Source organism: Uloborus diversus, chromosome 1, assembly GCF_026930045.1.
Source record: "Uloborus diversus isolate 005 chromosome 1, Udiv.v.3.1, whole genome shotgun sequence".
NCBI classification, from domain to species: domain Eukaryota; kingdom Metazoa; phylum Arthropoda; class Arachnida; order Araneae; family Uloboridae; genus Uloborus; species Uloborus diversus.
The window spans coordinates 102,168,437-102,196,046 of record NC_072731.1 but is presented as its reverse complement, the minus strand read 5'-3'; the positions used below and the strand labels follow the sequence as shown (position 1 = coordinate 102,196,046).

General features: G+C 34.9%; 1 protein-coding gene across 1 annotated transcript in view; it reads left to right on the top strand.

Annotated features, from left to right (window-relative positions):
- Positions 1-27,610, top strand: part of LOC129217171 (sodium-dependent serotonin transporter-like) — a 52,548-nt gene that overhangs the window by 3,938 nt on the left and 21,000 nt on the right. Inside the window, exons 2-7 of the mRNA XM_054851469.1 lie at positions 2,621-2,855; positions 9,871-10,009; positions 11,325-11,459; positions 13,960-14,063; positions 18,887-19,011; positions 21,492-21,604. Coding sequence (XP_054707444.1) covers positions 2,621-2,855; positions 9,871-10,009; positions 11,325-11,459; positions 13,960-14,063; positions 18,887-19,011; positions 21,492-21,604 — 851 coding nt within the window. The remainder of the gene's footprint in view (positions 1-2,620; positions 2,856-9,870; positions 10,010-11,324; positions 11,460-13,959; positions 14,064-18,886; positions 19,012-21,491; positions 21,605-27,610) is intronic.

Here is a 27,610-nt window from a genome sequence, read left to right as displayed (position 1 = left end):
TGCGCTGCCATGGTGATGTGTCTTTCAGAGTCAGTTCAGTGTTGACAATTTCTGTTCTATTTTGTTTTATTGCTGTTTCTCTTTTCTCTTGGGGTCTTTATTATTTGTTGCTGACAGTTTCTTTCATTATTTTGAAGTTAAAAGAACCATCATAGAGCACAGAAGAAAAGACATCTTTTAAAAATAATTAGAGTTTTTTAGAATAACTTTGGAGTAGTTAATGCCAGAAATGTTCATCATTCGGAAGCGGGAATGTCAAACAGCAGACGTTAAAAAATTAGGGATAGTAATACGCGTTACTGTTGCTGTTTTTCACTCACTTTCTCTTATGTTTGTAGCAGTTTGTGCAGTATGAGCATTAGGAACAAATATGTAACGAAATTCTCCTTAGATTTCGTTATATATTTGTTCATAAAAAGAGTTGCTTTTTTACGCATCGAAATTTACGCATTCACTTTCTCTTATGTTTGTAGCAGTTTATGCAGTATGGGGCCATTCATTAATTACGTAAGGGTCCCGAAGGGGAGGGGGCTTGGAGAAATCTTTCACTACCCTTACTTTGGGGGGGGGGGTGCAAACCCATTCTTACGTAATATTTTCCAAGTCGATATTATACATTTGAAATCGCGTGATCCAGTGATTTGACAGGGATTATATATCATTTGCGTCTGGAAGGTAAAAAACGTATTAGGATGAGCAGTTTTTCATTTGTTTTACAAAGAATTAATGGTGTAAAATGTAATAAAAAAATCGCACTATGTACGGCATGTTTTATTTTTAATTAGTATAGTATCATATACAAAAAAATCTCGAAAAACTATTCAGTCTAGACTCCAACTTTTTAGTAAATATTTCTTTACACAAAAAGATTTAATTTAATAATAGGGAATTTAATTTCGATTTCAGTAATGTAAGATTCATTATTTAATTATTTTTAAAAACGAAACGGAATCTTAAGTAAGAATAGGGGGAGGGGTATAAAAAATCTTACGTACCTTTACATAGGGAGAGGGGGGTCAAAAATTGCCAAAATCATCCTTACGTAATTAATGAATGGCCCCTATGAGCATTAAGAACAAATAAGTAACAAAATTCTCCATAGATTTCGATACGTAAAAAACAGTTGTTTCTACGCACCGCTATAGTATATGGAGTTGTTATTTGCATTGTGACAGATTAACTCCATAATGTACAGACTGTTCAATTCATGAACTACGTATTTAGTCCATCCGGCAGTGCACGGAAGACTTTGCGATAGTTTCTTCCTAAACAGTCTTTTAAAAATTAAAATGTCAGTACATCAAGGCCTTGAGCGTGTCTCATGCAAAGCGTAGTTTTGAGCAAGCTGACTTTTTAAGCAAAAGTCCATGAGAAAAATCGAGATTCTTACTGATATTTATCAGTGCATAAACACCCTTCATATAACGCTGCCCTAGTTCAATTGCTCTACACTGAGACATCTTACAAACTGCTTTTTTGAGAGAAGTACCATTAAACATTTTTTTCCCACTCTGTTACGCAGGAAGAAGCCCAGGAAAATAAATCAGAGTGTGAACAAAATGAAGTTCCTACAACAGTATGAAACTGTTAGTTGTGGCAAACCTAACCTGTCAGAATTGTAAAGCCTACGAAGATCGTACTCACAGAATGACGACGCAGCCAGGTTAGGTTAGCCCCCAACTTTAGATTTTAATATTATATAACCCTAGTATGATTTATAATACAAAGTATCAACCTTTTCAAATATATTTTTGTTATTCAAACCAATGATTTGTATGTGTTGCGGATGTGACTATACCGTCACTCTCGTCACGCGTACAAAATGTTGTTTTTGAAATTTAAAAAGAAAAAAAAAAGATACTTTTTATAGGTATGCATAATGGAATCTTACATTTAAACATACATAAATTGAAAGCCATAGCTTATAAGTACCGGAATAAAGTGCAAATATATGTAAGTAAAAATGTACCATCCGACCGAATACGACCAAGATATATTAAAACGTTCATAATCTAGTTTTGAAGAAATTTTCAACCATACTTGAAGCAAGAAAAGAATTTATAGGAATTATAGAAAGAGCCAAAATTGAAAACTTGGAGGTGAATAGTACAGTTGGTAGAAGAAACTTTCATCTGTTCGGGGACAAGAGATGGTGCTACACTGTTAAAACTGCGGATTGCATATGACACCTTTTTGGGCGAAACATTGTGTCAGAGGCACCTCCTTTACGGTGCCATTTAGCTCCCTATGCCTCTCTTAAGAGTGCCGCATGGACACCTATGGCATCTCCAAGGATGCCATATGGACCCAAACGGCACTTTTTAGGGTGGCAAAGGGTACCCTTGAGGAGGTGCTACAGCGTTCCACCTAAAAATTGCCATATGCAACCTTCAGTTTTACGTGTTATACCTCCCGATTAGAGAAACTTTTCTATGAAAAACTGTCTATGGTTTGACTTTTTCGCATGTTTTACTCAAAATTATAAAAAGTTCACTTACATCCTTTTGGTTCTCACTTCCGCGTTTTTTTTTTTTTTTTTTTTGACTTATAAAGCATAATTTTCATTTTTTTTCAACGTAATATCTGGATTTTCCGCTTTTCTCTTTTTTAAATTTTGCAGGTCTTGGATATTCAATTTGTGTTATCGATGTGTATATGGGCATGTACTACAACACGATAATTGCTTGGGCCTTCTATTACTTGGTGGCTTCACTAACGAGTGGCGAGCTGCCATGGACTCGATGCGACAACCCCTGGAACACCCCCCACTGCCGGACACTTGAAGAGAGGAGCTTGTTAGCTGCTTCTGCGAACGACACGAACGAGACTCGAAGCCCCGCTCAAGAGTATTTCGAGTGGGTGATGTATGCTTTTCTAGAAATTTTTTTTTTTTAAACTCAATTGCTCCATTTTTTTGGGCACATTGTATCCAAAAATAAGCATTAAATGATTTTGTGTTCATCCAATCACTTACATAAACTCAAACCTGCATTCAAAAGTGTTTCAAGTATTGTGTTTATGAATTAATTTTAATTTTTAATTACAGCGTTTTTACGTACCTCACCATAATTTAACTAACCTAGAAACTGGTTTGAAGCAGTTTTCCGATCAACTTTGCTGGAAACTAAAGACATCGACTGAAAATACTGTAAAGGAAAAAAAAAATAGATAACCACGGGTTAATAAATCCCAAATGCGTTGCAAAGTGACTCAGATGAGGTGTTAAAATTCTGTCACTTTGCGACTGTGACCATTGCGACTTGCCATGAGCTATTGTACAATCAGGATTGCGGTGTCTAGGGTCAATTTTTTTTTAATTTATTGTAACTGTAAGTGATTTTACGAGTATGGTTTGGGGTTAAGTTGATTTGTACTTTTTTTTTTTGTTTAAAAATATCTTAATAAGGAACTATGCAGTACTCAAGAATTCCTCATTCTGTGAAACCATGTGAAAGGACCTAAATATTACGGTGGGAAGGTGACGATTGTAAGGCTTGAAATAGACAGATTTTCTTAAAATTCTTATACGAGTACACATTCCTCAGTGGAAAATAGCACTGATAAACAAGCCATAGATATCTGGCACGATGTTTACTTCTTTTAATGCAGATTTTCATACTGATTACGAATCTGAAAACTATTTCGCTCTATCACGTCAGGTTTTCAAGATATCAACAAAAACATATATTTTTTAATCTCCTATCATTGGATTTTTGTTTTTCGTTGTTTATTTGTTTTTTTTTTTTGTTTTTTTTTAAAGCAAAGTCGAATTTTTCCACTAATTGTGAGTACAGCTCAGGGCCTCCAAAATTTTAATGCCCCGATCAAAATATATAAGCTACAATGTTACTTAAAATTTTTTAGTCTCCTTTTACATTTCCATTATTATGCCTCCACTTCATGTAAAGCTGGGGTTCATGAAGGACTTCGTGAAGGCACTAGACAACAACTCAGATGCTTTTCGGCACCTATCTAACAAGTTTCCAGAGTTGACTTTGGCAAAAGTGAAAGAATGTGTGTTCATAGGTCCCCAAATAAGGAAAATCATTGCAGACAGTCACTTCGAAGACATACTCAGCAGTACTGGAAAAGATGCATGGTTGGCAAATCTGTTGTAGCCAATTTTCTTGGAAATAATAATTCCCCTGAATGTGTAAATATTGTTCAGAAGTTCATTACTGCGTACAGCTTGATGGGTTGACATGTCCCTCAAGATTCATCTCCTCGACTTCTTCCCCGAGAACCTAGGTTCTGTCAGTGATTAGCATGGCAAACGTTTTAATCAGGACATCTGGGTGATGGAGTCACGCTGTCCGGGTCGGTGGAGTGCAGAAATGTTGGCTGACTACTGCTGGATGCTTCAGCGCAACATGCCAAAGGCTGAACACAAACCAAACCAACTTAAAATTAAGGAACTTTATGTTATAACCTATGTATTTTATATGTGTATTATACCTCAAACTAGATGATGCAAATGGTTTATGTTAATTCGTATTGTGTTCAGCAATGTGTGCTCTACTGTAACTTGTCTTCGAGTTGTGTGCCTTGATACAATGTTAAGCATATATAAATGGTTAATGCCAGATATCTCAAAAACTGGGTGATAGAGACAAATCGTTTGCATATTTTAATCAGCATGTTTCAATTGTCTTAAAACTAGTGTTGGATGCCAAGATATCCGCCGAAACTATTTTTTTTTTTTTTTTTTTTGTTTATCAGTGTAATTCACATTTCTCTCTTCTTCATTTATCACTATCTTTGTTTGTAAAGAGATAAACGAAAAAATTTCGTTACAAATGAGTTTTCGGTTCAAGTATTAGCGGCTCGTTAGGTGTTTCAATTTTAGTTAATAAGATTAATAGAACTTTTTGACCCTCCCCCCCCTTCCCCAATATTTAACCCTTGAATACCGCATATTGCTCTTACGCAGGGAACTCAATTTAACCTTAAATATATGAGAATAGATTGAAACTCAGCTGTGGCCAATAACCAATAAAATACGCACTGAAAATGTTGTTAATAAACTTCAACTTGCAATCAGCAGCACTAATTCTGATGGAAAAGAAAAGCATTTCTGTACGTGTTATTTAGTTTCGTACACATGAGAATGTTTCCCTCTTGATATTTTATAAGCAAGGTAATTTCAAAGAACATATACTTAAATTAAACTGACTTCTAAAAGCATTCTTCGAACGTTTTAAAAAATAGTTTAAAGCCGAAGAACATCTGTAAAAAAGTTTTAAAAAACCAGGCTTCAAAGAGTTAAGCAATTCTATGAACAAATAAAAATGCTCTGAAATAATTACATCGAGGAGGTTATATATATTAGAACTACTGTGCCGAATATTATGTTCAGTTTTCACAATATAAATATTTATACCAGCTGTGTTAGATACTAATATAAACAGTGAAAGTGTGCGAAGTTTTTAAAAAAGTGGCCATGCATTTTCTTTTTTTTTCCTTTTAACCTGAACTGCACTTAATTCTCAAGTCTAGTGAAGAACTTTCCGCGAGTGGTTCGGGGAAAGTTTGTCAGAAGACAAAAACGCAGAAGCTGCAGGAAAAATCATTCCAAGTAGCGCTCTCTTCGCGCTATCTCTTCCCGAACTTTTCTTCTTCCATCGTGCAGGTGGGAGGAGGACGAGGAGGAGAGAAGGACGCATCGTTATCGTCTGCCGATAGTCCACCGATTTAATGAGGCCGGGAGTGAGAGCGAAAGGGGGCACATTCGATAAGTGTCATCTGTCAACCGCCTGTTGCGGTTTTATTTACGCGGCAAGGAAAACTTTGCAGTGTCATCTCATCTGGAGTGTCACTTTTTCTGGTGGAAGAGGTTTTGGCATTCATAGATTCAACCTCTGGACGGGGGTGAGGAGTTGAATGGAGAGGGGGGTTCTTTATGGCGTATCGTTTGGGTTGAACTGCAGCCATTGCTCAGCTCGAAACTTTAAATGATCCGCTTTTGCTGTTTATAGGAAAATAAGTGCGGTTTTTCGGTCATGAAGGTAGCACTTTCGCCCGGCCGCCATGGAGAAGGGGGAACTTAAAGGGGAAAGGGAAATGAAAATTCATTTAATATATTCATGAGGTAAGACTAGAGGCAGATTGGGGTCAGGTGGTAATGAGTTATTTCCGACATTTTATGCTGCAAAGAAAGAAAGAAAGTAAATTATTTATTTCTCAAGCGAAAGAAAGGCAAAAGTATTACTAAAACCTATATGATACTGATTAAAATTATCATAGAAACTATATGAAGTGCTGAAATGTATGAATCACTTATTACTGCGTTAGGACTGCCGTTGAACTCATTTGTGTGCAATAGATTACCTTATACACTAACTGGCCAATGAAATAGAAACCTTTGAGATTTGCATTTAAAATGCGTGCACTGTGAAGGGTCGGGGGGGGGGAGTATCATGATATGGATCATGTTCTGCAAGCATGGAAATGGTGCCCAGCTGTTCCTCGAGGGTAAACAAACAGCCATACGATACCTAGATAAACTGGCAGATCAAGTGCACCCTGCAATGTTGCATTTTTTTTTCCTGACAGCGACGAATATTTCATGGACGATAATGCAACTATACATCGTGTCAGAAGTGTTGAAAATTTGTTCATTGAGCATCAGTCTGACTTCCAACACCTTCCCTAGCCACCGCACAGCCCGGATCTTAACCCCATAGAAAATGTGTGGGATATGGTGGGAAGAAGCATCTGACAGCACTCTCCTCTTCCATCTAATTTAAAAGATCTAAAAAGCTGCATAGCCAATGCATGGTATTCTTTGGGTGTTAATGCACTTCAGAAGCTTGTAGACTCGATGCCCAAACGAATCAGAGCAGTTATCTGCGCAAAAGGTGGTCCAGTAAAATATTGATCTTGGTTTTTAATTCATTGACCAGTGAGTGTATAAGAGAATGTGGGAACACTTACACAATTAGAACAATTAAGCTTTAGGAAAATCATTATGTATTTCATTGCAGATATTATTTCTTCTGTTTAAAGGCGTTTATGAATGCAATTTCTTTATTTAAAAATTGTTTTAATTAAAAGAATCGAATAAAAAGACAAGTTTTTCACTGTAAAAAATTTCCGAAACGTTACTGAGTATTTCCGTCTAACGTTTCGGGATTTCAATGGTTTTTACCCACTTTCTGGAGAAATCAAGTATTATTGTCAAAAAGGTTCCTGAATTGCTACAAGTTTCCCGAAAGCAGACTTCTCACTGTTGTGAAAAATATTTTTAGCTCCCAGTTTAAAGATTACCAGAGCGTATTTATAAAGTGTATTGGCATTAGCTCAATTACGGCCGGTTCATGCTTTTTAAGCTCCCTAAGTGAGCGAATAAGTATGGACTACGTTGCTTTGCAAGAATTACAGGCGAGTAAAAGGCTCGTTTCTTACTTGCAATTCTTGCTTAGCTTTGGCCATGTTTGCAATACTGCTTATGGAATTTCAGGAAGGATCCAAGCTGTTATATTATACCTACCAAAATTTACTCTAAAGTTACAGAGACACGACTGGATTCAAATGGGGAGATTTCTGAATTTTTCAGGAAGCTTCCGGGATAGTTTGAGGAAAGTTATTGAATTTCAACGAAAAACGTTCCTGGATTTTGCGAAGTATGTTACTGGCAGAAATTGGGCACATCAACTGCCCATTATTTTCCAGGAACGTTTCTGAATCGTTTTTACAGTGTTAAGTCTTTTCCAATCCCAACGTATTCCTCATTTTTGACAATACAAATCCAGATGATGAAAATATTCGTTTAACTCATTTCAATAACAAATACTGTCAAAAATAAATGTTTTTTGATTCTTCTGTCTTCTGTCATAGACAGTGGACTTCTTTTATTACATTGGGATCAAAAATGATCGTTGAAAGGTGAAGTTTTGACCTTACATGTTATTATAAGAGCACACACTTATACGGATATTTTTTGTTTTAAAAATTGAGCTAATACTTTTTTTTCTTGATCTGACTGCACCCTGCACCGTCCATCGTGGATGCCAAAAAGAGTGCGGGTATTAGAAACATTTTATGCCTATTCTAAGTGTTTTTGGACTTTTTTGGTTATTTTTTTCTCCTGTCGTTGAAATATTCTACAGAGTTAAAATTTATTAACATTACGGATTGCTACAATGATACATGATTTATCGCTATAAATCTAATCAAATTAGGTCGTAAAATGAAGTTTTGGTTTAAATTTATGCTTTTTTGTCGATTTTGAAATGTGAAAGACTGAAAAAAATATAAATAAAATAAAGACAACAGTCTACTTGTTTTTTTCTTTGTATAGTTTTAGAAATAATTTGTTGGTATGCCTTGTATATTTATGTACTTAACAGGAAAGTTGCATGGATTAGAAATATTGCATTGATTTAAAAAAAAAGAAAACTATTTCGCAAAGTTGCATTATATTAAAACGTTTTAGTAGTATACGAGAGACAATGTTCCTGTAAGTGTAATAGGTTAAGAGTAATTTCTAATCGAAAAGTGTCTAAAATATTTTACAAAAATGTTTACCGTAAATGAAATCGGGAAAAGAAGTATATTTTCTGTTGAATACCTTGTGATTGCATTTTACACACTCTCACATTAAAATGAATATGGCGGTAACTATGCAATTTCGTTTAGTTTATGTTATGTTTTGAACAGAAATTCTTAAACATGATCAAAAGAAAATGAGATTTTCAAAATATAAGTCATTACTTTTGTACTATTAGAAATTTTGTGAAGAGGAAAGCATCTTTGAAGCTCAAAATTTAAGTACAAAATTTCAGTTGTCATTGCAAGTTTGGTCCTTAAAACTTGTTTTTCAGTAAAAGAAAATCACACTCAATTTGTTGTACTTGATATTATACAAGTAAAATTGTAAATAATTATTTTTTAATGAAAACAGTATTCAGTGAATAAAAAATGTGATTTAACAACAATTGGTTATAAGTACATTTCCAGTTTCTCTTTATTTCTGTTCATTTTTACTTCCTTTTACAAAAAAGGAAGTATTGTATTCGCGAAAAAATTTTCACTCAAAAATCGCCCTTAATTTCCATTTTGCTCACCCCCAAATGAATGTTGAGTTTTTTTTTCGATTCGACCACATGCGGAAAAGTGCCTAAGAATGTATAGACACGCGAAATATCCATTTTGACCATCACCGAGGTAATTACAACGACTTTTCTCGTGACGTCTGTATGTATGTGCGTATGTGTGTATGTGCGTATGTGCGTATGTGCGTATGTATCTCGCATAACTCAAAAATGGTATGTCCTAGAAAGTTGAAATTTGGTACATAGACTCGTAGTGGGGTCTAGTTGTGCACCTCCCCTTTTGGTTGCTTTCGGATGTTCCTAAGGGGGTCTTTTGCACCTTTTTGGGGGGAAATCATTGTTAATTTCGATGTAAACTCAAGTGGCGTTATAATTTGTCGGACACTTGGCGATATATCGCCAGTCTTTTGGTCGCTAAGTTTTGTCGCCAACTTGGCGACAAATTTGGCGGAGTTTTTTTTTTTTTTTGGTTTCAATTTGGCCATTGTTGGTGATATTTAGAGAATAAATATTGAATCACATTAAAATAGCGAATAATGGGGAAATGGCATTAAATTGGAGTAAAAGGAAGTCATGTGATGCACACATCAGCTCGTTAAAATAAAAATTCACAGTTAAAAAAATGGTTTTAAAAAAACAGATAACGCAGTTCAATTTGCGTTTAAAAACTGTTCTCACTTCTTTATTAAACCTTACTAGAAAAATTTGAAAAAGAATCAAGAGGAATAAAAAATAGATAGATAGCGAGGGGGGAGGGAATACAGAAGTGACAAGATTACTTATTTTTGACATTTTCTAATTTCTTTCTTTGCTTCAGACGCAGAGTACTGGAACTTCACAAGTCAAGCGGCATTGATGACTTGGGACCACTGAAATGGAGTCTCGCTTTGTGCTTGGCCGCCGTTTTTCTGCTCGTCTACTTTTCACTTTGGAAAGGAGTAAAAAGTTCAGGAAAAGTTAGTCAACATTTTGAAAACTTTCTTAAATGTTATTAATTCTCAGGAGTTTTACAAGTTTCCATAATTTTGAATTGAAGATAAAATACGAAGTCCAACAAAATAAATTTCTTGTTTGAAAACGAAATAAAACGTCTTTTAAGATTCAAAATGCTTTTTTTTTTTTAAATTTTTTAACAATGTAGATACTGTTTGACCTCCGTTCAGATGGAAAGGCAAACTTCCGGTTTAGAGGCGGAGATGGACGCATCTATTAGTGTTCAGCGATGCCAGCTTTTGCAGATGTATGTTATCCTCCAAATTATAAGCAGAGTCACATTCAAATAAGTGGAACAAGCGCATCAAATTTTTACTTTCCCCCCTCATTCAGATAGACTCGTTCTAACTGGACGTTTGCCAATAATCCGTGGTCAAACTGTACATGAATAAACCTTTGTTTTACGCTATTTTGAAAATAATATCAGGCAGATGACAGCCCTCAGTGATCATCACTGAAAAAGTACCCCCCACCGAATCGATGACTAAGAGGACACTTAATTATAACATGTGGACGGAGAAAGGATCATAATTCAAGGTATCAATGGCTATTTTGAGGAAGCACTTTCCGCAGCAATTTGTTTCTAGATTTGAAGTGACTAGAATGCTCCTCCAATTTGGCCCCTTGGGATTTTTGCAACTTTCTGAGGACCCTAAAAGACCTGAAGGTCAGCATCTGGGTAGAAATTACCAGCTTACCCAAGGAGAGAAATTGCCTTCAGTGTGTAGAAAATGGAGGGAGGTCACCTGCGTGACGTTATATTCGAAACTGATAAGCACAACTTTAACATGTATTCCATTATTAATGAAAAATAACTACATTCGGATCCATGAAATGGGTTTTATTCCTTTTCTTACCAAGAAAGTTATGTAAGGGACCGTCTACAAATGATGTCACGGTTTGAGGGGGGGAGAGGGTCGTGAAAGTGTGGCGCTTTGTGACAAGAGGGGTTGAGAGAGCTGCAAGAAATGTAAAATCTTCAATGTTTCAATGAAAATATTTTATGAAAAATAGCGAGACATGTGACAAGGGGGGAGGGGTAAAGTACAGTGTGACACATTGTAAGAAAAAGGAAGAGCAAGTAGAAAGTGTTGGGAAGAAAAACTGATCATTTATGAACAGCTCCTAAACACTGTAAATGCTGTTTTCTCAAAACTGGCTGAGAAAATTCATTTGTATTGATGACTATTGATGCTAATTACGGAATGATAGAACTACATGAACAATTTAAAAATGCCTTTATCTCAAGAAATATGTATGTCTCTTCTCTTCTTTTAGGTGGTTTGGTTCACAGCTACTCTTCCGTACGTAGTGTTACTTGTTCTGCTTTGCCGGGGCGTGACTCTTGAGGGCTCAATGGATGGCATCCGGTATTACCTCTCCCCAGATTGGGATAAACTTTGGGTCACAGATGTAAGCATGATTTGTACTTTTCAAAACATGAAAATGTTTCTATAAGACCTACAAGTAAATCATTATGTGCAATTCTCTACAAGTGTGCAATTTCTTGTCACAGGTTCATGGTAACCTTAGAAAAGCTTTTCACTTCTTTGTTATTACGTATTATTTGTCTGTCACCTTCTGAAGAACGCACATTTAACAGTGCTAAATAGTACTTATTTATGTGAAGGATTAATATAAATACTAAAATATCATAACCACACACTGTCTCCAATCAGAATTTGCCTTGGATGCCTAGTCAAGACAGCAAAATAATACACATTATTTAATTAATAAATACATCTCTAATGTAGATTTTTGCAATGCTTCAAGTACAGTAACCCCTCGTTATATCGCGCTTTTCGGGGGACAAACAAAACGAGCGATATATCCGAAAGCGCGATGTAACGGAGGTCATCAAAAATAGTTATAAATCCAATACACAAGTAAATTAGCATTCGTTCTTTTTGACATGATTTTCTAATGGTTTCGATGTAGTTCACGAATGTACTATCACACCTACTGAAATTTAAACAAGATTGAAATTTAAGTAAATTTTCACCGTCAGAAAGTTGAAAACATCAAATGGCTAATAAAGACGATCTTTCTGAGCTGCCGCGAGACAAAAGTGAGCATTCCAATACCCCCTTATTCCCAATAGACTTTCTAATCCGTTTTGACTTGCTGTAGAATGGATGTGAAAAGTAAAAGTAACCACATTGTTTACAGAAAACTCTTTTGCCCGTCTAGATCGTTCTTCCTTTCTTTATGTTTCTTAATGCTTTATGTTTCCTGAGACAAAAGAAAAGAGCGATATATCCGAATGAGCGATATAATGTGGCACGATATAACGAGGGGCTACTGTACTCTAATTTGAAATCAAATTTCTTTTTTGATTGCATACATTAAATGCTTCTTGCATATTTAAAACCATGCATGTATCGGGAAACTGTGTCTGTAGTGTTTAAGATAGGGAAATTGTCGAAGTTTTTTTTATAGAATTTCAAACGGATTTCGACTTTATGGCGTCATGTGTATCCTTCAACCAGAGGCGTAGCTAGACCCGACTTTCGGGGGGGAAGGGGTTACTTCTTTTATATATATATATATATATATATATATATATATATATATATATATATATATATATATATATATATATATATATGTATGTGTGTGTGTATGTGTGTGCTTGTGTGTGTGTGTGTAAACTTTTTTAGCATTAAAAAAAGGGAGGTGAATCTTACATACTTTGGAATAGAGTGCCCCAAGTCCGATATTTGTGTCAATTAGTTTATCCTTCGGAACTTTAAAGCTTAAAATATAATTGTGTTGTGCGTTATTTTTTTTATTTCTTAGATAGGCAAAAAATGCCTTCGTTATCAATTTGAGCGAGAAAAGTAAAACACATGAAATTTTCCCCCGAATAATACGAGTTTTTTCCCCCCTTTCTCACCACCCACCATGGACGCCGCTCTCAAACAGTTACTTCAAATACGACAATGGGAGTATAGATACGGTATGTTCCCTCCTGTACTCCTACCTCTATGGTTAAAACATGTCCCCAGCATTTTGCGTCATTACCTACCACTGAACAACAATGTTAGAAGCTTTCATAACCACGAGGTGCAACAAATAACTGTTTTGATAGCGACCATCATAAATTTAATTATATCGAAACTAGGGATTAGTGCGAAGAATTTTTTTAAGCTTCCTGATTTGATGTATTGATATCAAAGTAAATGGTAAAAAATTTACGTCTGTCATTACTATCCTTATTCATAATGAATTTTTAACATCATTATCTGCAATTAAATCGCATTTTTTTTCTATGCTTATATTAAGTGAGCAAGTTATAAGCTTCGTTAAAATTTCACATATTAAGTGTTCGAAATAAGAAATTTTTACGAAGAGGTAGCCATACTTTATGTTTTGTTAGAAGAAATACGTTGAAATGTCATTATCATCCAGCGCAAAATTTATAAACTTGTGAATGGTAAAGATATACTGGGGATAAAATAATACTAGTGTGTTATTTCTAATGCTAGCAAAAATACCCGGCGTTGCCTGTGTCAGTAATAATTGTGGGTACTACCGAGTTGTGAGTACTACAATACTACACAGTTGGAGGTGGAAAAATCTCTTAAGAAAACGAAGAGTGCCAAACAAACTGGCAGCTAATATGGAATTAACACTCTTGGCTTCCCTAAGTGTTTTTTCCACCTCCAGCTCAGTTACTTCCTAAGCAGCCGGGCTGATGAGTGCTAATAAGCACGAAACTGCAGTCCTCGGCAGGGATGACTGAGCTGGCAATGATTTCATGTATTTCTGCCTTAGCTCTGGCTATAGGGCGGTAACTTACTGAAAATTCATATCTTGTCTTTCAAAAAAATGCCTAACAGCACACCTAGTGAAAATTTAAAAAAATTAACAGTTTGAATGAAAGATAATTCTTCCATTTTCTTCCCTGCAGGTATGGATAGATGCCGCCACCCAAATCTTCTTTTCTTTAGGACCAGGATTTGGAACGTTATTGGCATTTTCCAGTTACAATAAATTTCACAATAACTGTTACAGGTGAGACATATTGATATCATAATGCCAGTATCCGTAGCTTAATTATTTAATTTATTGACAAACAACAAACTCCTGCAAGAATCTTTGAAGCTCATGATTTTATTTTTAAAAAAATTTGATTACATACATAATATTGCATTATCTGTTCCCGTTTTACCGTTAATTATTCCGATGATCTAATATAAATTGCCGGGTCGTATTTAGGAGTGGAGTTTTTGGGTTCAAACACCCCTCCGAAATTTTTTTCAAACTGTCCCAAAAAATGCTTTTTTGTTATGCTTAGTATTTTAACTATTTAATTTTAGGGAAGTTATGTAGTGCACACAAAGATATATTTCCTTCAATTAATAGATACGTCATTTTCTACATTTGCTCATGTTAGTGCCCTTAAAGCAGCACTTCGTCAGTTAAATTTCCTAATAACAAAAATCAATAGAATGTACAAACAAAATAAAATTTTATTGATCAATCGATTTCGTGAGACACGTGTTTGGTAAAACACTCCACGAAACAAAATCTGGTTAAGGCAAAGATGAAATGCTTAATAAAACTAAAATGTTTAATTTATAATAAAAAAAATAACAGTTAAGTTTTAACCTCCAATTATAAAAACTTGCAATTGATATTATTCTAAACTGTATGGAAATTGCAAAACACGAGAACAAGCTTTTAAAAATATGAGATATTCCTACTGGGAAAACCTTCTAAGTCATATTTTCACTGCTCTCACTTTTTCTTTTGAAAGTTTAATAATCACATGAAGTATTCTAGCATAGTTGTTTTACAGGTTACAGGAAAAACGCTAATGAACATGTTTGCACCTGTAACCCTACAATTTGGTAGATGACACTCATGGTTTCTCGATACTCTATTCCCCAAAATATGATTTAATATATATAACAGCGATTTCATTGATCATGCAATGCTCTGACGTCATCAAAAATGAAACTCGCTCCATAGCATGATAATTTGATGTTTATCGGTAATGTTTTACATGCAGGGAAATGCTTTATTTTGACAAAACTGAACTGGATCCAGTTATTGTGCATTCATGACGCGAAGGCACTTCGGAACGCCTTCTCGAAAGCAGAGCCAATTTTAGCGCGGGGGTGATTGCTACCACTTGCAATTGAGACAACCCTAACTTTGGCATGCATTTAAATTTGCGAAATTGTCTTTGGGTTCTTTCCTTTCGTTTCCCGCTTCGCTTACTTGTCGTCTCCGGGGAATCTTTACTTTTTAAGCTGAGAATTTCAGAACTATAAATATTGTGTGCACACAAAAAAAAAAAAAAAAAAGAAGAAGAAGAAGAAGAACCGTAAACGATTTTGTAATACGAATGAAACATTTCTATTAAGGATAGGTCTTCTGAATTTTGTGCGATATCCTTTTAAACACTAACGTTCTAGATTCTAAATTGCAAGTGCGCTCATGTAAAAAAAAGGGGGGGGGGGGGTTGCATGAAAATTTCACTGGCACACAGACTGTGTCATTGAAATGCTCAAGGGTTGCGTCCTTTTTGAAGACTTAGTGCATCTCTATCCTTCTCCCTCTCTTTTTTTTCTTGAGGGGGGGGGGTGACTCAACAGCTCTTAGGGGTTGGGTCTTTGGTGCATCTGTATGGATTGTACAAAATTTCAGATCATACAGGGTGGATATACATTCAGTAGATCTAAAGTAGCAGTTATAATTTTAAAAAAATGCTGAAAACATTATTCGAACAAAAGCTGCCTCCCCCTCCCTCAAACCTGTTTTAACCAAAGGCAGGGAATGGCCAATTGTTTCAGAAAAGATTTACATGCGAGAAATAAAAGTAAATGAGAAAACAATAAAAAAAATCAATCTGAAATATATCAATGCAATTGACTATTAAAATCAAGACTATTTCTCTAAATATTGCATGAATGTTAATTATTAGAAATATGTAATAATTTGCGGTGCGTTATAAACAGTGACTTTGGTTTGAATATTGTTTTAAAATTATAGATTCATCGGTAGGGTCGTCTTAAGAGATGACGACCACCCCAGGGCGAGTATTTTCCAGCGCGGGGGTGCTGACCAACTTTGCTTCTGGGAGGGGGGGGCAGAAACGAAGAAAATTATAACACTTCAGTACACAATAGCTTAACATCCACACGAGTTGTCCATAAAGGATGTCACACTTCACTTTACCCTCTCCCTTCGTTACATCTCACGCAAAGTTAGATGAATATTTTGCTGCAACGAACGCTTTTATTTGGACCAAAATGTGTGAAGTCACATTTCTTGTAATCCCTTTCTTCCCCCCTTGAGACAAAATCTCAGAAGCTCATAAACCTCAAACCCTTCTTCCCTACCCCTTTCAAGCGTGACATCATTTGTAAACGCCCCCCCCCCTCCCCCTGGATAGCGCTGTTCATGATTTTTTTATGATCATGTGTGTTTTCGACAAAGAATCATATCGAACCCCGGCAAGGAAAGTGACACAATTCAAAATTAGGAAAAACTGTACTGACTATTGATTTAAAATCTAAATTTAATTCTCTTTCTCGACACAAAATGCGCACAAAGTTAGCTAACCTAAATGGTGCGTGGAGGCGTAGAGACGATATCATCAATAGTGACACATCATTAAAATTTCATAATTTAAAGGAATATTTTTCGAGCTTTAAGTATTCATTATGTATCCAATTACGTTAAATCTTCATTTTCTATTCCTATTCTATTCAAGAGTCAGAACTGACTACAACTGTATTTATGTCGAGGACTGCATACTAGTGCCTTGCCTCCATTATTTTATATACCGATAGATGGCAGCACCATCACCGGATCGAACAGTTAATGAGAATTTAGAACTAGTCCAAGAGCTAATAGCTACCTGGTACTAGCACCCCCAGAGGTATCGTTTCACTTGGAGGACATTGAGACCACGAGCATATTTAACGTCGCCCAGTCCCCTTTAATGACGACGGTGGGTCTTCGACCAGCGGGGATCGAACCCGAGCCCTTCCGGCCCCGAGTCCAATGCTTCATTTTCTCCATTGCTGTTTTTTTTTTTTTTTTGAGTTGAGTTGAGTTGAGTTGAGTCAGTTTTCTTGCCTGCATGCGATAGGTTGAACAATTGAATAGGTTGACTGGAGCAACGTTTCTTATGTTACAAATTACGCATTTTACATTCAGAGCTGTATTAGAATGCGGGCAACAAACTGTTGTCTATTTTATGATCCCCACACGTAACGCTGTTTGTAAAAGTACTGGAGGAACTGAATTACTTTTAGAGTTAAAAAAAAACTGGAAAAAAAAGGATATATATATTTTTTTATTTACAAAAATAAATAGGTCAAAACAGTAACATAAAACTTTGTTTCAGTCACTTATTCAATTATTCTTTAGATGACCATATTGGCATGTAAATGCTTTAATTTTTATTCTGTTCCTTATTTCATTTCTGAAGAATAAAAATTATATTGAAAAAAAAAGGATTTAAGTATTGAAATGTGTCACACAGAATACAACTTATGAATGTAGCTTCCAAAATTGTTCGAACGCCTTAAATGTGTGTGGTAAAAATGAAGTACCTAGGAATTGAAATATTAGTTCAATACTTTTTCATACTGTCCCTACGTGATTACATCAACTCAACATTTTTTACAAAATATTGACTGTTTGACTTGTTTGAAATGGGTCAAAAATGAGGTGACAGAGAAATATTTTTAGAAAAATTCGAAATTAGCGTTATTGTCTGTCGTCTTATTATTTTTATTATTTTTTTAATGCGGTGATGGTTAAAAAATCTTTTGTCATTAATTTTTGCTTGTTTACTTCACAAATTCTACGCATCATTTTAAAAATGGCTCGTATTCGAAAAGTAACAATAAACACAATTCTAAAATGTATTAATTCTTGGTGATATTCGAATTAAACAGTTCGAACTATTGCAAAAATAGTTCATTCATCCCATACCACTATGCAATATTTAATAAACACTTTAAAGGAGAAAATTGCATCGAAAATTAGGTGAGAAATGGTTGACCAGCAAAGTTTACAAAATGCGATTAGAGATTTATAATTAGAAAATCTGTTAAAAACCCGATTTCCTTCGCAAAATCAATGATAAATTAACCTGAAACTTATAGAAATACATCGCAAATCTTAAAATACTTTTAAGTCGAACGATTGTCTTTGCAGCACACTTTTTTTTTTCGGGAGGGAAGATGGGAAGGGATTTCTTAGAAAATTATAGAACACTCGTCTTCTCCCAACGCGATAACGATGGCCAACTGGCAACCTTTCTCAGTGTTGGTCTGAAGCCTCATCCCCAAAACACGGGTAAATCGTCCGATACCACGTGTTGGGGACGTGGCCAAGTGCCAACTGCTGAAAAACGGACAGTACTTAACTGTTTTACTGGTAAGATTGTAATTTTAGGAGAATGATGAAATGAAAATATGGTCAACAATGAATGCTATCTACTGGAGTTTAGGTTTAATCTACTGGAATTAGGGTTAAAATTTCAACGATCAAAACAACACCAAACAGGCAATTGCTTCGTTCAAGTCTAGAAGCAATTTTCACCCATCATACCTCGACGGGCGATTTTCTAGTGATTTAATGAAACTAATTGAATCAATCCACGCATTCACGGGAATTCTTAGTTGCACATTAACAGGCACATTACTCGGAATAATAGGAATTTAAAAATATATATAAATAAAAACAATAGTATTTATGTTTTAACAAATTAATTTATTGTTTTCTTTTTAGAATTTTTGTGTCTTTGATCAAATTTAGGCAACGAAACAGAATATTAAGTTTTATTTTTTTATTTTTCTTTTTTTCCGTAGAGATGCTCTTTTTACAAGCACAGTGAACTGTCTGACAAGTTTTCTAGCAGGCTTCGTTATTTTCTCTGTACTGGGATACATGGCGCACATGCTTAAGAAGGACATCTCCAATGTGGCCACTGATGGTGAATAATTTGCATAAATGTTCTGTTTAAAACTGTCTAAGAAGAGAGTATTTGTTAAGTTCATTTACAAATTGCATTTATTTTTGAATTAAATCAACTAAGCTGACAAACAAATGCTGGAACCACCATTCACACACACTCAATACATCGTAACAACGTAAAAATGGCGTTAAGGCAAATGGTTGAAAAGAGTCTAGAATTAAGAGTTTTAGAGTTGAAAATAATTTTTTAAATTTTGCCATTGATGCGAAAACTTTTTATGTTATCGTTTTTAGGCATGCGTTGTTGTAAAGACACACCTAAATGTGATTCCAAATAGTTTTCAAATGAACGATCATTGGTAATTTGCAGTCCATGACGAATAGTGATTGCATTACCGGTACACCAAATACGTGTATTTCGAACAATTTTGCAATTTCGCAATACCGGTATTTGCTGAGGTAAAACACTGGTATTTTCGGTATTAGCTGAAAATAATAAATAGTTTCAATTAAAGAATTTTCAACTTAACTGTTTGAATATCTACTTGTATTTTAAAATGTACATTTCTTTTTCCATGATACAGAACCAAAATCAATCTATTAATGCAAAAATTTGGCTTCAAAAGCACGAATATCATGAAACAAAAGTAGCGGAAAGATTGCAAAATGATATTGTCATTACTAGATGATGAGATGAATTGCATTTTCGTGCGCTTTTGTGCCCCATGTTTTATTTTTTTACCATTTCTCTGATCACTCACTTTCAAGTTTGTGAAAGTTAAGTGTTGTCACCAGCATTGGTTTGGTTTGTTGTCCTGTCTTGCTATTTGGCTTTACACTTGGAAAGATAATATTTAGAAGTTATATAGTGCCTTGAAAATTTGCATAGAGGAAAAGCAAAAAATCAATTAAAACATATTTTCAGATATTTACATAATTATAATCCTCATATAAATAATAGTCGATGATCGGGTAATCCGCGTGTTTCAACAATGAAACTTGCGCCATGGCATGATAATTTGATAATAATGCATTAATTTAGAAAATAAGCAAGCCAATAAAAAAAAGTCCTATTTTTCGCTTTCAATTATAAAAATAGGTGTATCATATTCATATGCGTATAGTTTCATATAATATGTTTCGTAAAATATTCTAATGTTTTAACGCCAGTTTCGCGCCGACATTTAAAATTTCTCCCCCCCCCCCCTAATTATATCTGAACGGAAAATCAGGGGGAAGGTAATTTCATATCGGCAAAACTTGGGGGGGGGGACAGCATTTTAATCTCATTCATTAATTTGTTTCTCTGCTTAAATATAAACAAACAACATGGAATCTTAAAACAGAAAGCCCAATGAGCTAAGTCCGCGCGCATGTGCAGTCGCTGTGCCAAATTTGATATCCGCGATTTAACGTCTAGTTGCAACTGTTGGATCTGTTTTAGTCTTGATTGACTTTCATTTCCTAAGACAACTTTTGAATAACTGTTATATCTGCTCTAACCTTGCAATTGCAGTCAGAAGTTAACAAAACCTATGAGCTGAGAATAAGTACATAATAATTTAGGGGGAATTAGTGATTTTCAAACTTTAATTACTCCGGCCCATGATGTTCCTCGGAGAAGAATTTTCGTATATGTACTCAATAGCCCCCCAAGAATATGTATACAAAAAATCATTACCATAGTCCTCCGGTGGGCTGGGACAGAACCCCGGGAAGGTACAATTTGGGGGTGAAAACGAGAGGAGAGGGGAGAGGGTCAAATGGAACGAAAGGCACATCAATAGGGCACAAGGAATGTGTGTGCGAAATTTCAGCTTGATTCCTGTTTTCGTCTGGGCTGTAGCCCTGTTAAAGAAAGCGAAAACTTTTTTGAACAGCGATTTTCTAACTTAAATTCCTCCTTCCCCTGATGGTCCAGGCGATTATATTTCGGTTTACGTCGTCAGGGGCCACTAGAGATTGAGTATACCAAAAATCAACTCCTGGGGTCATTATAGGGCTGAGATACAGAGGGGCAAAAAACCCAGAAAACCCCAACTTGTTCTGTCGTGTAAACTGTACTTAGTCGCGTTTATTTTCTTTCGTCTTTCAGTGACTGCTGACGTTTGGTTTCCTTGACGGTAGGCATTTGGTTTTCTTGGCGGCTGGGACGCTCCCGCGTTCCGTGATAATTAGCATAAATATTTATGCTATAATACGTGAACGGCATTTCAACTTGGCACTTATTGAAAATTTTAATTACTATGCAAGGCATGTTAGAGACTATGTAATAAGGTTCCAATATTCTCTAAAACATTTAGATAAATTGTGTAAAAGATCATATTCTATAATAATACTGGCAATATCATTTCCTTTCGCAATTTTAAAACCATGTTATGCCACGTACGGCTTCAAATATTTCATGAGCATATTTTTCATTTTTTATGACAAAACTGTTTAAAATTCTCATTGCAATTGATGTCAAGAAATACAATAAATGTTCTTTCCAATTTTTAGGACAAGGTCTTGTGTTCGTCGTATATCCCGAAGCAGTTGCTACCATGACAGGATCTGTCTTCTGGAGCATTCTGTTCTTTCTCATGCTAATCACTTTGGGTCTTGACAGCACAGTAAGTTAAGAGAACGTCGTGTCCATGACCTATACCTTAATGAAAAGCATTTTTTCTCATCTCATCTATGTTTTCAGTCTCTGTTCAAGTTATAATGAGGACTACGAAATATGCGCCTTACCTTCTTTACATTTACCTGGTGGTCCAACCTCCTATCAGCTCAATTAATCGAACCAAAATTTCAGACATGATTATTTGAAGGTATGCGCTCGAGATCGTGATTTTAAACACGTCAGGGTTCACAGTTAAGGTTATAGTGAGGGAATCTAAAAAAATCGTATGGCAGCGCCTTTTTGTTTTATTTGCGGAAATTGATCACCGTATGAAAATAAACCACAAATGATGATGCGAGAAGCAAAGGGATGTAAGTAGATATTTAGTTTTGAGTAAAACGCTTTTAAACTTCAGATCCTAAATAGGCTGGATTTTGTTTTTCTTTCTAAATCATACTGTCTAGCTGCACCTACTAGAACTACTAGTACTATCTCTTGTCCCAAATAAGAAGATAAATTCTCCTACCGTTTGCTCTGATTATCTCCGAATTTTTAATTTCAGTACTTACATCCCTTTGCTTCTCACTACCTCAAATGACATTGGAACGAATGGCCTCCAATGAAGATTGCTAATCATCATTTTCCTTCATCAGACTAAAGAAACCTTCTTTCCACACTGCATTTCAAAGATTTTTTCCACAAACTGCTTAGCATGTGGAGATTTAGGATTAATGCTTCTACTACTGTTTAACCCTATGAGTAATGCTATGTGCGTCTAAAATCCTCTTTTTTTTTTTTGAGTTGTCATTGAACCTAAAAATGCTCATCTTTGCAAATACAGCAGAATCTCATTAATCCAGACTAATAAGGGGCCCAGAATGTCTGAATAACTTAAAGTACGAATTAAACAAAATACTGTACATGCTAAACATTGTATTTTGAATTCAATAGAAGGAAATATAATAACTGCATAAGAGGAAATTACAAAAATGCAAAATACGGTTTACAAGAATACATTAAATTGCGCTAACTCACTTTGCGATACCTTTTATTATACAGTATGTACATCCAATTGCTTGCCCGGATTGAGCGAAGTCGATTAACAGGGTTAGGATAATCCCATACCCTGACAGGATTAATAAGAGTTAACTGTACTTAGAGTCAGAAACCTCTCCATCACACGTTAACCATTCCAACGCCATTTGTGGTTTTTCAAAATAATGATCCAATTTGCGCAAGAAAAGAAAAAAAAATGAGCGCTACTATTCGAAATTCATTCTATCTAACCTTAACCATGAGTTCTACTTGGTTTAAAATCATCACCATCTTAAGAGCATTCCTTGTCAGAAATTTTTCTCCATTGGTTGAGCGGATGGACAGGTATTTCCCATAATGGGTAAGTTTTTTCTTTTTTCTTTTTTGGACCACCATGCATATGGTTTTGTTAATTCTTTGATACTATTATATAAATAATACAATACGATAGATGCAGATTAGCAGGACAGATTTAAAACACAAAGAGAGAGAGAGAGAGAGAGAGAAAGATTACACCTACGGCAGTGATTTCTGTTGTAATATATCATTGCCTCTACTTCGGCAAACGTTCTAAGGCGCAATTCCTATTCGGCTATGATGGCCAAATTTCGTCACATAAGGAGGTGCATTCGCACGTAAAAGAGAGGGCATGTGGCCGCTAACTCTTGCGATATCACAGATATCAAAAAATAAAGAACCGGAACATTACTAAAAGAAATCTTTAAAAATAAACTTATCACTTTGGAATATTAAATTGGGGGCAGGAGTCTATGTATAGAAAAATTAAGTATACTTCCTGCACTGCACAAAGTATAGAAAACTGGTAAACTTGTCAAGAAGGACAAAGAGACTTTCAAAGATTAAAAATAATTTACAATAGTAAAATCTAAACAAAGGAAAAAGGAAATGTTGACGAGCTTTATTCCTCTCAAAAAATATTAAGATGTTATTTAACATGCACTTATATGCATTACATAACTTGCAATATTTCGCTAATAAATCGAGCATAAATTCCGTATTTTTTTTAATGCAATAATTGCATTTGTTTAATGACACTTGTCAATGCCTTATGCATATTTTCTTTTTAATGTTTTTTCAAAGTAATTATTACATTTAATACTTACAAATTTTAAAATAAAAGTATACACTCAAACCTGCTTTTGTGCTGTGGATAGGGACGGCATTAACAATATCGGTCATTTTATAAATAATTTCGTCAATTGAGTCGTTGTTTTGTCAATCTGGTTGAAATTTTTATATACCGCAGAAAAAAATAAATAAATAATATTAAAAAAAATCGCGCAAAAGAAGACAGCACAAAAACAAGTTTGAGTGTACTTCTTTTGTTGTCACGAAAAAAAATTTAAGTCTTAAAGATTCAGGGTAATAATTATAAACCTTGAATTACGAAGTGACAAATCGAGAAAAAAATAAAGAGATTTTAACTGAAATTGAGAAATAAATATAAAAGTTGTACTAAGAAATGCATCAGTACTTCACTGAATTTCAGAACATTTTCTTTTCCATTCTTAAATTTCAAATGACTTCTTTTACTACACTAAGATTTAAACGTCATGTCCAAAACAAATTTGTTTGTAAAAAGCATTCATATTAATCATACGTAAGTGTAAAAATATATTATGATTTTAAGGAACTTAGTTCTTTTTTGTGTTCAAAACCGCCGTTTTTGCGCCATTAATTACTGATTATTTTTTACGAAATTATCTAAAAGGCGTAGAAAATTTAATTAATATGTAAAATAGGTATTTAAAATAACGGGTAACGTAATTTGTTGTGTCCCTGCTAATAGCAAAAAGATGCCTTAAAAATATTTTACTTCCAAAGATTTACTTCAATTTTATACTAGTCAGAACATTTTTTTGTTTGATGAAATAAGCTAAAACCACATCTTCTCTTGTTGCTGAATTAAGTTTATTCATGATAAATTAAATAAATACAGTTTTTGTTAGTATATGTGAAAGGATTTACAGATGCAAAAAACGACCAAAAACGTATTATAGTGTCAATGCTAAGCTGTTAGAAACATAGAGAGTACACAAATATTCTGGAAAAACATAAATTATCAAATAACTGAAATAAGAGAAAAATATCAAAGTCACAAAATTAAAAAAAAAAAAAAAAACAAAACAAAAAAGACCGAAGAAGCAAAAGAAAATACGTCCGAAAAACAAAATTCTTTTTGGGGAAGATCGCATGTTTTTAGGATCTTCCCATGAGCTAGGTAGAAAGTAGGATTTCCAATCCGAAATCCCGAATCCCGCAGTATTTCTAGCGGGATTAGTCCCGCGGGATTTCGCTCGCAATCCCGCGGGATTCCCAATCCTGCAACTGTTTTCCCATTCAAGTGTTTTCCAGCTTTTGCCGCTCATAAAACGATTATTTTCACAAGCATCATCTGAAGTTTGAATCTTCTTTGTATATCTGCCAGAAGAGCAAGGAAAACCGTGTGTCTCATATGACCAACAATGCATTTACCATTTCAAAATACAATAAAAATAGAGTATATTTTTTTGAGAATGAATTGGTATTCTCATTCGAAGTTTCAATTTTCATACCTTCATCAATTGGTAAAATGCGTAAAACTTATAAGCATTTTAAAAATCATCACTAAAATTTAAAATCCAGTAAATTACGCTTAAAAAATAGAAAAAGTGTATTACATATTCTAAAACCCGCTGAATAGCCTGAATGCAATGTTGGAGCACTTCTGTAAGCTTTAGTAATGCACTCAAAACCTAAAAGTAACAAAAATGTGCACTCCAAGGAAGAGAGCAATGAAAAATCTGACATTATTTATGTATTCGGCACGACTTTACAATGGGTGACAGAACCTTGTATGAAACACAGGATGACTCTCATGACAATGCAGTAAGTTAAGCTGCTCAGGGGCGTGCATAGAAATTTTGGGGCTTTGTTAAGAAAACTTGGTGAAATGGTGAAATCAAGCCATTATACACCCCTTGCTGTAATGAATCAAATTCACTGATACAGCGAACAACGTTAATGAAGCAACAAAGGTATTATCAATGCAAGTTAAATTGGATACAGCAAAACATATCCAACAGACATTAATTTTGTTCGAAATTTACAGTTCTTGAGCAAAAACCCAGAATAAGAAAAGAAAAATCTATTTCAGAAGGTGATGAAGTTAAATGCAGATCTTTTTCTAACTGTTCACAACTTCCTTATTTTAGTAAAATCAATTGCAGTGGAGCCACAGCACGTGTTTTCATCTAGCGCATTATTTTTAGAGTAAAAATCCTTCACCATCCCATACGAGCGGCACACTTTTGCTTACCAAACGATAGTTGCTAATTAAGATCTGACTTTGTAGTGTTTTACAATTATTGTATGGAATTCAAGAAGACTACTATTTCAAGTAATAAAAGCAGTCCATCCTAAAAATGCACAACTTTTTCTCTGTCATAAAAATCTAATTTTTTGAAGAATAAAGTCAATCCCGCGGGATCCCGGGATCCCACGGGACTAGCACTTTACAATCCCGAAACCCCGCGGGACTGAATTCGGCGCGGGATTGTAAACCCTAGTAGAAAGAATCGTGTGATTTAGGGTCTGGTCTTCTCCCTGATGACGCACCAGTCCCTGCTTAGCGTTTTTTCTTTTCTATTTTTAGTATTTTGTATTTCGAATTTTTAATGTTTTCAAACTTCGTAATTTTGATATTTTTGTCTCATTTCAGGTTATTGTTAACGAGCTTTTTCCCAAGACTTTTAATCTAGCTATGCATCCACATTTTCATGTTTAGTTGCTGTTCTTCTTTATCTTTATCTTTATCTTTACTAATAATAAAGCTGAATAGTCGGTGGAGTTTGTGCAAAAACATTTCACTTCCGGATACCAGTATGAAATTTTGTACAGTACTTATGTTCATATAAAAGAGTAAAAAACCGCCGGGAGGCAATTGATTGGAGGTCAAAACCCCCCTGTGTGACGTCAACAAAATGGCCGCCATGTATCGGTTAGTACGTTGGTTCAACTGCTTAGAGCTGCATAATAGGTCGTAATTTTGTAAAATTCAAATACATTATCTGAAAAGCGTTTAAAAAAGCTCTTCAACAGTGCTTAGTTTTATTTTCTACTAGCAAAACCCGCACGGCTTTGCTCGCAGTAAAAAAAATTAAAAGATCATTTGATGCGCCTGTGTATTTACACACAATGGGCGATTAATTTTTCGCCAATTTGCTATGTTAATTTGTTCGGCCATTTTATGGTTCCTTCCTTCCTTCCTTTCTCAGTTGCAAGACAGCCCTGGGCGGGCCCTGGCCTTCGCAACATTTTTTTTTATGTTACGGTTCCACGTTATGATAATTTGGTAATTTACTCGTCTATGTTATGATAATTTGCTCAGTAAAATGTTCTTAAAATTCAAATAGAAAAAGAATAAAATCGAATTTTTGAAAAATCGCTTCGAGGTGCGCACTTTCATGCTACAAACTAATTCTGTGCCAAATTTCGTGAAAATAGGCCGAACGGTTTAGGCGCTATGCGCGTCAAAGAGAGACATCCGGACAGACATCCCGACAGATATCCAGACAAACTTTGAGCTCTTTATTATTAGTAAAGAAAACAAATAGTTTAATAATTATTACAATATCAACGTGAAAACTGATAGGAAAACAATAACTTTTTTGTATTCGCCGATATTGGAGTACAATTTTTTACTGTTATACCTGCATTATAAAAGAACCTTCCCAGTTTCATTAAATTTAAATTTGTACTTCATGTTTTAACACCTTTTGTCAGTATTTTACCTGTATACTGAATGAAAGGGAGGTCAAAATGCAGAAATAATCAAAGTCACCGCCCCAAATGGATCGAGGACTCAATGCTAGCGTATAATAAAACAATTTTGTTAAACATGCTTACATTTTAAACATTTAAGAGAAATAGATAAAAATTACACGTTTTAAGACAAAGGAAAAGTACCTGTTATAAT